The sequence below is a fragment of the Arachis ipaensis genome, chromosome B10 (assembly GCF_000816755.2).
Source record: "Arachis ipaensis cultivar K30076 chromosome B10, Araip1.1, whole genome shotgun sequence".
In the NCBI taxonomy this organism is placed as follows: domain Eukaryota; kingdom Viridiplantae; phylum Streptophyta; class Magnoliopsida; order Fabales; family Fabaceae; genus Arachis; species Arachis ipaensis.
Genome location: NC_029794.2, coordinates 135994328 through 136006588, shown reverse-complemented (window position 1 = coordinate 136006588; position 12261 = coordinate 135994328). Strand labels below are relative to the sequence as shown.

At 35.0% G+C, this 12261-nt stretch overlaps 1 protein-coding gene across 1 annotated transcript; it reads left to right on the top strand.

The window, feature by feature from the left end:
- LOC107624284 (pentatricopeptide repeat-containing protein At3g24000, mitochondrial) lies at positions 1-3528 on the top strand. The gene has a single exon (XM_016326774.2). It carries the CDS (start codon positions 242-244, stop codon positions 3323-3325), a length of 3084 nt encoding a protein of 1027 aa, XP_016182260.1. The 5' UTR covers positions 1-241; the 3' UTR covers positions 3326-3528.

The window sequence follows — 12261 nt, the reverse complement described above, 5'->3', positions numbered from 1 at the left end:
CTATTAAAGCCATTAAAATCTGTAGAAAGAAAATGCGCGGAGAAAACGATGATTATGAATAATATCCAAAAATAATCATAAAACTCGCGGCGGCGGTGGCGGCGGCGGCGGCGGGAACAGCAACAGCAACAACAGCTTGTTATATATGGGGGGTGTGTGTGTGTGAAGAGGAAGCGTGGAGAAGAACGGGAGGGTTCCCTGGAAACTCCTCTTTCTCAGAAACAGAAACATCAAAGCTCAAATGGTGCCGCCGTCGTCCGAGATGGCTGCGGCTGCGTCTACCGCCAGTTGCAGCGGCAGTAGTCCAGCACCACGTGTCTTATCTTCCACTTCCACTCCCTCTAATCTCCTTCATTCCCCACCTCCCTTGCTTACAAAGCACCCTCACCCCCAAGTTTCATGCTTCCCCCAAAAGGGCTTCTCGAACATCACTCACGCCTTTCTCGGCAAAGCCTTGCATGGACTTTGCATTAAGGGCCTTCTTCACCTCGGCACATTCTATACCAATACCTTGATCAACATGTACTGCAAGTTTCACAACATTGAATATGCGCGCCACGTGTTCGACAGAATGCCCGATAGAAACCAAGCTTCTTGGAACAACTTGATGTCTGGCTTTGTTAGAGTTGGTTGCTACGGGGAAGCAATGCACCTCTTTCGTCACATGTGTGAAGTTGGTGCCACACCAAGCAGTTATGCACTTGCTAGTTTAGTGACTGCCTGTGACAGGTCAGGATGCATGCCTGAAGGAGCACTTCAGATTCATGCTTATGCTGTTAAATGCGGTTTGCTGTCTGACGTGTTTGCTGGCACTTCTCTGCTGCACTTTTATGGTGCACACGCTCATGTTTCCGAGGCTACCAAAATATTCGAGGAGATTGATCAACCAAATATAGTCTCTTGGACTTCTTTGATGGTTGCCTATGCCGATAATGGGTACACAAAGGAGGTTCTAAATATTTACCAGAACTTGAGACGCCAAGAGGTACCTTGTAACCAAAACACAATGGCTATTGTTATTCGATCTTGTGGAATGCTCGATGATAGAACCCTGGGATACCAAATCCTTGGAGATGTGATCAAATCTGGATTAGACACTAATATCTCTGTTGCAAACTCCCTCATATCTATATTCGGTAATTTTGAGTGTGTTGAGGAGGCATCTTGTGTGTTTGATAACATGTTGGAACGTGACACTATTTCATGGAATTCAATCATCACTGCAAGTGCGCATAATGGTCGTTGTGAAGAGTCTCTAGGGCACCTTGTTCGGATGCGTCATGATCAGATGGAAATAAATTATATTACTATTTCGTCCTTATTATCGGTTTGTGGCTCGGCTCAAAATTTGAGATGGGGACGAGGACTTCATGGTCTATTAGTGAAATCTGGACTTGAATCGAATGTTTGTGTGTGCAATAGTCTTATTAGTATGTATTTGCAGGCTGGAAATTTTGAGGATTCAGAGTTTGTATTTCATACCATGCCAGAGAGGGATTTGATCTCATGGAATTCCATGATAGCATGCCATGTTGAGGATGCAAAGTATTCACGTGCCATGCAACTTTTGATTGAGATGCTCCATACGAGGAAGTCAATGAACTATGTGACTTTCACAACTGCATTATCTGCCTGTAATAATATAGAAAAACTAAAGATTGTTCATGGCCTTGTGAATCTTTTCGGTGTCCAGCACAATCTGATCGTTGGTAATGCACTGGTTACCATATACGGTAAGTTTGGTTTGATGGATGAAGCACAAAAGGTGCACAAAATTATGCCTGAAAGAGATGAAGTAACTTGGAATGCACTTATAGGTGGCCATGCTGACAATAAAGAACCAAATGCGGCAATTAAAGCTTTCCATTTATTGAGAGAAGAAGGTGTATCTGTAAATTACATTACTGTTGTTAATCTTCTCAGTGCTTGTTTGGCTTCTGATGATCTCTTGGAGCATGGAATGCCCATCCATGCATATATAATCAGGGCAGGCTTTGAATTGGATACGTATGTCCAGAGTTCCCTAATTACAATGTATGCTCAGTGTGGTGATCTTGATACAAGTAACTACATTTTTTATGCATTAGCTAATAAAAATTCGAGTACTTGGAATGCCATTCTTTCTGCAAATGCCCATTATGGACCTGGTGAGGAGGCACTCAAACTTTTTGTACATATGAGGAATGGAGGGGTTCTTCTAGATCAGTTTAGCTTCTCTGTAGCCCTTGCCATCATTGGGAACTTAACTGTACTGGATGAAGGTCAGCAGCTTCATAGCTTGATTATTAAACTTGGGTTTGACTCAAATGATTATGTACTAAATGCTACGATGGATATGTATGGAAAATGTGGGGAAATTGATGACGTGTTTAAAATCCTTCCCCAACCAAGAAACAGGTCACGGAGGTCTTGGAACATTTTAATATCAGCACTAGCCAGACATGGGTTCTTCCAACAGGCTAGGGAAGTCTTTCATGAGATGGTTGATATGGGACTGAGACCAGACCATGTGACTTTTGTTTCACTTTTGTCTGCATGCAGCCATGGGGGTTTGGTGGATGAGGGTCTTGCATACTTCTCTTCAATGACTGATGAATATGGCGTCCCCACAGGAATCGAACATTGTACATGTATAATTGATCTTCTTGGGCGAGCAGGGAGGCTTGCTGAGGCTGAGGCGTTTATTGACAAGATGCCAGTTGCACCAAATGACCTTGTGTGGCGTAGCTTGTTGGCTGCTTGTAAGATACATGGCAATTTGGAGCTTGGAAGGAGAGCTGCGGATCGTCTTTTTGAATTGGATTCATTGGATGATTCAGCTTATGTTCTTTATTCAAATGTGTGCGCTTCCAGTAGAAGATGGGGAGATGTAGAGAATGTGCGGAGGCAAATGGAATCAAATAAAGTAAAGAAAAAACCTGCATGTAGTTGGGTAAAGCTGAAAAATAAGGTTACTTCTTTTGGAATGGGAGAGCAGTTTCATCCACAAACGACACAAATCAATAGGAAGTTGGATGAGTTGAGAAAGATTATTAAAGAGGCAGGGTATGTGGCTGACACAAGCTATTCATTGCAAGATACGGATGAAGAACAAAAGGAGCATAATCTTTGGAACCATAGTGAGAGAATTGCCCTTGCTTTTGGATTGGTCAACAGCCCAGAAAGTTCACCACTTAGAATATTTAAGAACCTTCGTGTTTGTGGTGATTGCCACTCTGTTTTTAAGCTGGTTAGTAAAATCCTTGACAGGAAAATCATATTAAGAGATGCATATCGCTTTCACCATTTCAGTGGTGGCAAGTGTTCTTGTTCTGATTACTGGTAGTGGTAGCAGTGGATTACACCCGTTTTAGTGATGCTTGGTAATTCATACGGGTGATTTTCTTTTTATTATTTTTAAGTATTTAAGTAGACTCAACAAAGGTTAATCTACTAAGATTATGACATATGTATTCATTACCTGTTAAAGGAGGAGTAAATCTACGTAATAGTCCCTAGATTTGCGTGAATACTTAATGTAGTCTTCAAGATCTCAATTTTTCCATAGTAGTTTTTTAGATAGAGTTTCGAGTACTCATAGCGGTCCCTAGGCATATTTCTAATGAAGAGTCATCACTGGAGCGCTTACGTGGCGTCGTTTCGTCACGTTGGATGATTCCAAAATGTTGTCGTTTTGGTTTGGCGCCCTGGTGTGTAAAAAACGACGTCATTTAGATGATATGTAGCATGAAAAACAGTTTTATCTCCAATACAAACACTTCACTCGTCTCTTCTTCTTCCACCCTCCTACTTCTTCTTTGTCTCTTCATCAATGGCGTTGCCGTAGGATTCTGTTGTTGGAGTTGAAAAAGTTGAGAAAATAACTAACTCGATTGAAGACTCTTTTAGTTGTTTTCCTCCTCCACTAGAAGCACGAGGTTTCGACATCCTGATCAGACTCAAGGTAACCTTTTTTTTTACCTTGGATTTCCAATACAGTGTTGGTTCTTCATTATATGTAAGTTGTTAGTGTGGTTGAGGTTTTTTCGTTTTGTTGTCATTGTAGTCTCCAGAGTTTGAAGGTTGGTTGGAGTTTTGTGGAGATGATTTATTTTACCTGAATGAAACAGGAATAGGATAAACGATATTTATAAAATTGAAAAAATATGTGTTCTTATGGTGTTGATTTTGCTTTTTTATTATGCATTAGTAGGCCAACAAAATCTGCTTGTATTAAGTGTAAATTTTGAATTTCTTAAAGATGTAAGAGAGGTTGGACATCATGTTTCATTATGGGGTGATTTCAAAAAAAAATTGCAGAGGGGATAATGGTATATTCTCCAGACAACATGGCGTGTTTAGGTGATTTAGACGCCGATACTCTAGATGTCTTTTACATACGGAACTATCATAAGGAGCTTGGGTACAATGACATAAAGCATTGTTGGTGGCATGATCTTGAAAAAGGCTTGGAGAATGGGTTGAGAAACCTAAACATTGACAAGGAAATAAGAGAGATGATGAATTGTTCTAGGAGAAATGATGGAGTGATTGATGTTTCGAATATGGAGTGTCAGTACCGGAAGTCTTAGAGAACAATAACACAGTTGTATATTTGGATGATGATGGTGGAGAGAAGTGTAATACTACTATAGAGGTTGCTGTAAATCTCCCCCAAAATGAGACTTATGCAGTCATAGTTAATCCCACCACCAATTCTGTATCCAATAGGCATTGCAAGTCCAGCCCCAACAAAAACAAGAAATGTCCAAGAAAAACACAACCATCACCCTCAAAAATCAAAGTTGTAACCACATCCAAAGTCACACAGCCACCACCAATTTCAAGGACTTCAAACCAGCCCAAGATGCCTACATACAACACTAACCCTCCTAAGACAACCAACTCTCCTAAGACAACCAACCTCCCAAAGCAACAAAGTCCACCAAGCCCACCAAAATCATCTAGCCCACTAAGCCCACCAAACCCACCAAAAAAAAGAGGGTGGATGATGTTGTTGCTACTGCTGTTGCTGAGAAGAAGAAAAATGATGGAGGTGATCCTGCACCTAAGCAGCAAGTTGAGTAGCCTCAAGATAATGGTGATTAAGGTGATGGAGAAAACAATCCTATTGTGCAGCCTACTAACAACGTACCACCCATTACTGTTGCACAACCAGTGGAAATAAAGATATCTCAATCAACTGCTTCTAAGGTAGAAAATTCTCAACATGTAGCTTAATATTTATCTCAACCAATTTTTATTTATATAGGATCTTGGTATGAAAAGGCCTTTAAAGTTGTCACAAATAAGAAGATCCTCTCCATTGGCAACCTCTCCAACAGTGAATCCCATGCAGGGTGCTAGTTCAGGAACAGCAACAAAATTTGCCAATTTGATGAAGTTTGTTCCGATTCCAGGATTTAAGCCTCCAAAAAAGAATTGAAGACTTTAGATAAATGTGTATAGGGCCTTCTGTTTTGTGTTATTAGAACTTTTCACTAGACAATGACTATACAGGGATGTGTAATCCTTTATGTTTTGTTGTGAAGTCCTTCATTTTGAGGCAATTACATTTAACAACTTCATGTTACTTGGCTGCCCTTTATATTTGTCATTGGCTGTTTTTTGCTAAACTATGAAATTTATCTTAATACACTTATGTTTTGTAGTTTTCAATCACTTTTGTTGCCTTCTTTAACATATGTTCATTTCATGAATAAATATAAATACAATAAATTCATAGTTAACTAGGTTTTCATTCCATCAACAAACACCATTTTTACATATATTGCTCATCCAATGAATATAGGAAACCCACCACCAATTCATTCATGATTTACATATCAGGATAACCATCAACATTATCAATATAGACACAACTAACACCAACAATTGGGTAACCACTTTTTGCATCCGGACATCCTCCTCCAACCTCCGAAACCTCCAATCAAAGTTCATCTTCACTTGATGATCATCATTCCCAGTATCTATCTACACAAAAAGTACATACCATCTCTTTTCACTTGTCTGTAACCAAAAAAGATATAACATGCTCAAGTTTTAGACAAGAACAAGAGAAGACAGTGAAGTAAGAACAAGCATAACAACACAAGTAATACTGCTAATTCACATTATAATTGGGACAGTCATAAAATAGTTTGTTTGGATTTGAATCTATCCCAGACCACCTGAGAACCGGCCAGCAGCCTCGATCTTCTGCTCTTACTTGACGTTCTCGTCCGGTGCCAACTAGATGGGGAACGAATAGAGCTTCCACATGCAGTGCTACCACCACTCATCATCAACATGACGAAGAACAACAACCAGAAGAATGAGAAGAGAACAATGAACAAGAAGAAGAAATAAATTTTTTGAAAATTTGAGAATTTAGGGTTAAATATAGAAGGGGGGACTAATGTGGATATGAATTGGAAACGTGCTAGCTAAGTTAGCCGTTGGAGCCATCCAGCGTGGCGAAACGACGCCATGTAAGCACTCCGATGATGACTCATCACTAGAAATATGTTCAGGGACTACTATGAGTGCTTGGAGCTCTATCTGGGGGACTACTATGGAGAAATTGGGATATTGAGAACTACATTGAATATTCACGCGAATCTCAAGGACTATTATAGGGATTTACTTGTTAAAGGAGTTTTCCCAATAGTATGTATCATACATGGTTTATACTAATACACAACTTTTAACTTTTTGCTCAAAAGTAACATGAAAGATTCGGATACTAATAAAACTGACCATGAAAAATTGAAACTAAGGTAATATCCATATAAGATAAGTTTCGATTGACAAAAATGACTTTTGTTAAATTTTTGTTAATAATTCTGTAAATACCTATCTCATTTCCTCTTTATTTTTCATCTTTCTTTCATAACCACCACCACTTCCACCGTAAAATCCACCATCCCACCAGATTTATTTCTTTACTCTCACCTCTCCCACCTTGACAGAGACTTCATTATCCTAAACAAATGGTTTGAGTCCACGTAGAAGAAGTGACACCACGTCATAGAATCTAACATGTCATATCATTAAATTCTGTCAAGACTTGTCGGAAAATTTAACAAAAGAATTTATATATCTAACGAAAACGAAGGATAAAAATTGAGTTGTTATTTTCAATCGATAGGATGTCGATTGTCTAAAATAAAAATAAACAAGGACCAAAAAAATTTTTTACTCGTTATATTAATGTAATTTGATTTTTAGATTTAGTAAATTGATTGCAATAAAAAGTACTTATATCATTAGTGTAAGGACTCTAAAATTGGATATCAAAAGAGAAAATTTTTCTTTCTTTTTTTCTTTCTCTAATTACTTTATAGTAGGGATAGATAATAGAGATAGACGATGTTATTACTTGTTAACTTACCTTCAAGAAACGAGATTAAGATATATGTAATTATGTATAACAGATCAATAAGCCAGCATTGTTCAAGGTCATCAACTTAGTTTACTTTATAAGAAATACTTAAATAAAAAGAAAAATCCACTAAAAAATACGTGCTTGTTGAATTCAATATCCTTTATTCGAATTGGATTTTTCTTTTTAAATAGAGGTCTGCTACACATATAAGTATTTTTGACTTATAAATTTTACAAGTTGCTACATATACGGGTCTTTTAATGCGTTATTCAGTTTCCAAAGCGCTACACTCACCGTGTATTATGAACGACTCCTCTTCATCTTCCTCTTTCTCTTCCTCTTCCTCCATGTATTTCTTCGTTATTCTCTTTGCCTTTTTATTAGTTGTTTTACTTGCGTTTATTATTAGTATTCTTGCTTCGTTTTTTTTCGATTTTCATGGTTTCTGAAATCGTTTTGAAGATAATGGAACTTCAGAAATACACCCAAATGATTACAGAAATACACTCAAACGGTTACAGGAATTTACCCAAACGATTATAGAAATACACCCAAAGGATTACAGAAATATACCCAAAAGATTACAAAACTACACCCAAAGGATTTAAGAAATACACTCAAAATTCGTTGACGTACAACGATTATAGAAATACACCCAAAGGATTACAGAAATACACCCAAAGGATTTAAAAAATACACCAAAAATTCGTTGAAGTACACCTTATGCATAATTCAGAACTGTTTCTCTTTCTCCTCCTCATCTTCTGCTGCTTCTTCTTTTTCAAAAACGATTTCAGTGCTTGATATAAAAAAATAATGGAAATCGAGAATAACAAAGAAAGAAAACAGAGAGAAAAGTACGTAAATGAAGAAGGAGAAGAAGAGGAAGAGGAAGAAGAATGTGCAGCAAGAAGAAGAAGAAAATGCAGTGAAATTGTGCAGTAACGGTTGAAGAAGGAGAAAGAGAAAGTAAGAAACGAAAGAAAAGAAGAAGAAGAGGAAGAGGAAGAAGAACGTGCAGTAAAGTTCAAGCGTGTAATATAATTACTTGTAAAGACTTGTACAAAAAAATGCTTGTATGTGAAGAATTTCTCTTTTAAATAATCGATTAATCGAAATCTTCCAAAATTTTATTTTTATAATAACACTACCAATAGGTTATTGATTACCTTTTCCCCCTTCGAACTCTTTTTCTTCTTATTTTTTTTAATACAGGCTGTATATTCATTATACGCCAAGTATGTAGAACATCAAACCTCATAATCAACAGTCGTCAAATAGAAAATCTCGAAATCATTTTTTATATAAATATCTTGATTAATTAATTCTGCATTCTTATTACTCAGCATGCTGACAGATCATACACTAATGAAACGTCCAATAAGACTCGTTGTTTTGGTTAACCCGTAAAATAAACTAATAAGTAATGAGGGTAGATTTAGTGATTTACTAAGTAAAGAAGTGACACCACATTATTTTTTCATAAACGTGTGGCTGCAATTGCAAGGACTTAAAAAAATGCTTCATGATTGCGTAGATTATAATGCTTGTTAATTGTAAGCACTTCCGTCTTATATCAGCTTGGCAAAAAGTAATAATCAAAGAATCAAATATTACTTTAGATAATAGTTTATAATATTTTTTGATTGGTGAATACTTAAGGACACATAAAAAATATCCTGAAATAAAAAATATGGTTTAATTTTATAGTTTTTTATAGTTTGGTCTATATTTCAATTAGATTTTTCACTTTGTAGTTCAATACTTTTTAGTTTTTATATGATATTTAAAGATATGGTTTAATTTTATAGTTTCTTTTAATTAAGTCCTTAAACTAATTTTTTAATTTATCTCCCATAGCTACTTAATAATTTGTTGTGATGATACGATATTTAAAAGATAATTAATTTGTCGCCTTACTCTTAGTTTTTTTATAGTATTGGCTTAGAATAAAATGTATTCGTTGATGCATGCAGAAGGAAATTAAAATAATAAAAGATAAAGTTTATACATAAAAATTAAATTATTTAATGAAATAAACATGTATATTTCGATGAAATTTAAAAGAACCAGAAAAGTTTGATAAAAGAGGACAAATATGTTGGGGTCGTCATACAAATTTATGTGGGGACTAGGAAGCTTTTTAAACTTTGTATCACTCGACTGCATTGGTCGGTTATGGGCCCATAACGTAACCTCTGATTATGAAAGGTATGGCCCATTGTGACATTACCCATTTGTTCTTCCAAAAGTCAAATTAATTAAAGGCAAATATCTAATAATGTCCCTCCTCAAAGTTCCAGGTTTCGAGTTTCCACCCCAAAGTAAAAAATAAAAAAATATTCAAGGTTTGTTATCAGGTGTCACATGCATTTCCTTTTTATTATTATTATTATTATTATTTTCCTTTTTGTAAAATTTTCCCGTTTCCCTTCTGTTTTTGTGGTCATGTTTTCCACGGCTTACACTTCCCTCTCACAATTGCTTAATTTAATTAGGTGGGGACAGAGAAAAAGTTAATTACCTGATTTAGAGAGTAAATTGGGTTTACACCACATGAAATAATTACTCACACATCCACTATTGCAATTTCAATCACATTTTCCCTTTTTTTTTTCCCGTCATCTGTAAATTAAGTTTAAGAGAACTGATAGGATTAATATAGAAAATCAAGATTGTATTAAAGAAAAGGGTTAGTGCAGTTAGGACCTAAGCTGTTATGTTGGTTAGGCTTGATTTGTTGACCAACTCACCAACTCTATTTTGGTATCTCTTATGCATATATATATATTGTACGTGCATGAGACTCAGTAATGCATATATATATATATATATATATATATTTGCTGCACTGTGATATGCATGGCTATTTGTCTTAATAATAATAATATAATTGATATAACCATTGTGCAACAGGAGAAGTTTATAAAAAAGTTAGCAGAAGTTCAGGCCCAACATGCCGAGGCTCAAGCACAAGGAATGGAGCTACAACCAATTGATGAAGATTTGATTTGGGAGAACCATGTTCCAATACTGAATATCAGTTAGCTTTTCATTCATTTTTTCACAAATCTCTTCAAGAACTATAATTATATTCATTAATCCTTGTTGAAGAAGCTTATAACTAAGCTATCTCAATTACAAAAGTCAACAATCATCAGCTTGGTTTTCTATAATCTGCACTGTGATATGGCTATTTGTCTTTTAGGCTGTTTAATTTCATGAAGATTTTACAGGTAAAAAATTTACTTATTCCCAATTTAAATTGTCAAATTAATTGATGCATTATTTTACCTTGTAAATTAATTGATTCAACAGAAATTCTTAGGAGGTAACATGATTTCAAAGCGAGAGACAATGCCTTTGTATTAAATTATTCAAAGTTACTTTTTCATCAATCATGCTACCAAGTGCCGTAAAGAGCTGTCAAAAATGGTAAATCTTGAGTGGTTGGATAAAAATTAAATTAAACAATGTATGTTGACACATACCAACTATTTTTTTAAGAAAGAAAACAAAAACTGGTATGTGAATATAAACATTCAAAGTAGATGAAGGATTATTTAGTATAATATTAGGAGTAAACGTAACTTACTTGTAGAGGTCTTCCTCTCCTTAAGAATGTTCAATCTTGTTTGAGTGTTAATATATATAGTGCCGTGGCGCGTGAGGGGTAACACCATTATCATTATTATGTATGTCCATATATTTCATAACACTTATCCAATTTGGATGGCAAATAGGATATGCACTTCCCCATGTATATCATATGATATCATCACTACTTTTATTGCTATACGCTCATTTCATATGAATTTCTCTCTATATAAATACCAAAAATTTAATTTCGTCATAGATCTTCTCTTTAGATACATTTTTTTTTCTTTCATTACATGTATGATAATAATGCACCATTGCCAACAAAACTCTAATGTCTGGATCTGTTTGATCGATCGAATTTCTTTAGCTAATTTAACCTAAATGTGAGACATATATATAATACAATAATTTTAATTTTAAAATAAAGATATGAGTAAAATCTTTTTTGATTGAACTTTGAACATGAAGATGTCAATTTAAGTTGCCCGGTCTTGTATAAAAAATTAAAAACGGTTCCACGCACTCATCTCTTCTTGCTATTAAAATTATCACGAATTATGCTACGTGTACACTAAAATTAGCCACCAAAATCAGTCACTAGCATAAAATATATGGTAAAATATAAATATACATTGAAAATAAATTAAACCATACATGTATTTATATACAAATACATTGGTGGATGATTTTAGCGGCTGATTTTGGTGTATAAATAACATTTTTGAATTATCACTCTTGATTAAAAACATTTTCTACAGCATGGCATGATTCATATAAAATTTATATTTTGTTAAAGTTCTAAAAGGATAAACAATTTAAAATATTTAAATGTTGCAAACAGACAAAAACATCGTTGAATAAAAGAGTTACCACTTATTTTTCAATTTTAAATAAATATACGCATTGCTTATTAATTAAATTAATAATTGTATAAAAAAGATTTATTAGTTTTTCTATTTTTATTTAATAAAAAATGGCTCAAATATACTTTACTATTGGCACCCTAGTAATTTATAAGTAAAAGTGTATATAACCAAGAATAGTTTTATTTTCAGAAATTCTTTCTCTTTTTTTATTTGACTATATGTTAACTACAAATGTTTTGGTAATATAAAATCATGACTCAATTTATAATAAGAATAATATACTCAAGAAATGGTTACTAGTACATGGAAGCACTGCAGCGGTAAAACTTGAGTTTTCACAGATTTTATTTGATTTGCTTAAAACACTTTACAGTGATTCGTGTGTGAGTGTCTTGTCCTGTTGGATTTGTCTTTGTCACATGTCTCAGC

Bases quoted from the DNA above. Each gene is read 5' to 3' on its own strand.
- LOC107624284 (XM_016326774.2), top strand. From the start codon at position 242: ATGGTGCCGCCGTCGTCCGAGATGGCTGCGGCTGCGTCTACCGCCAGT.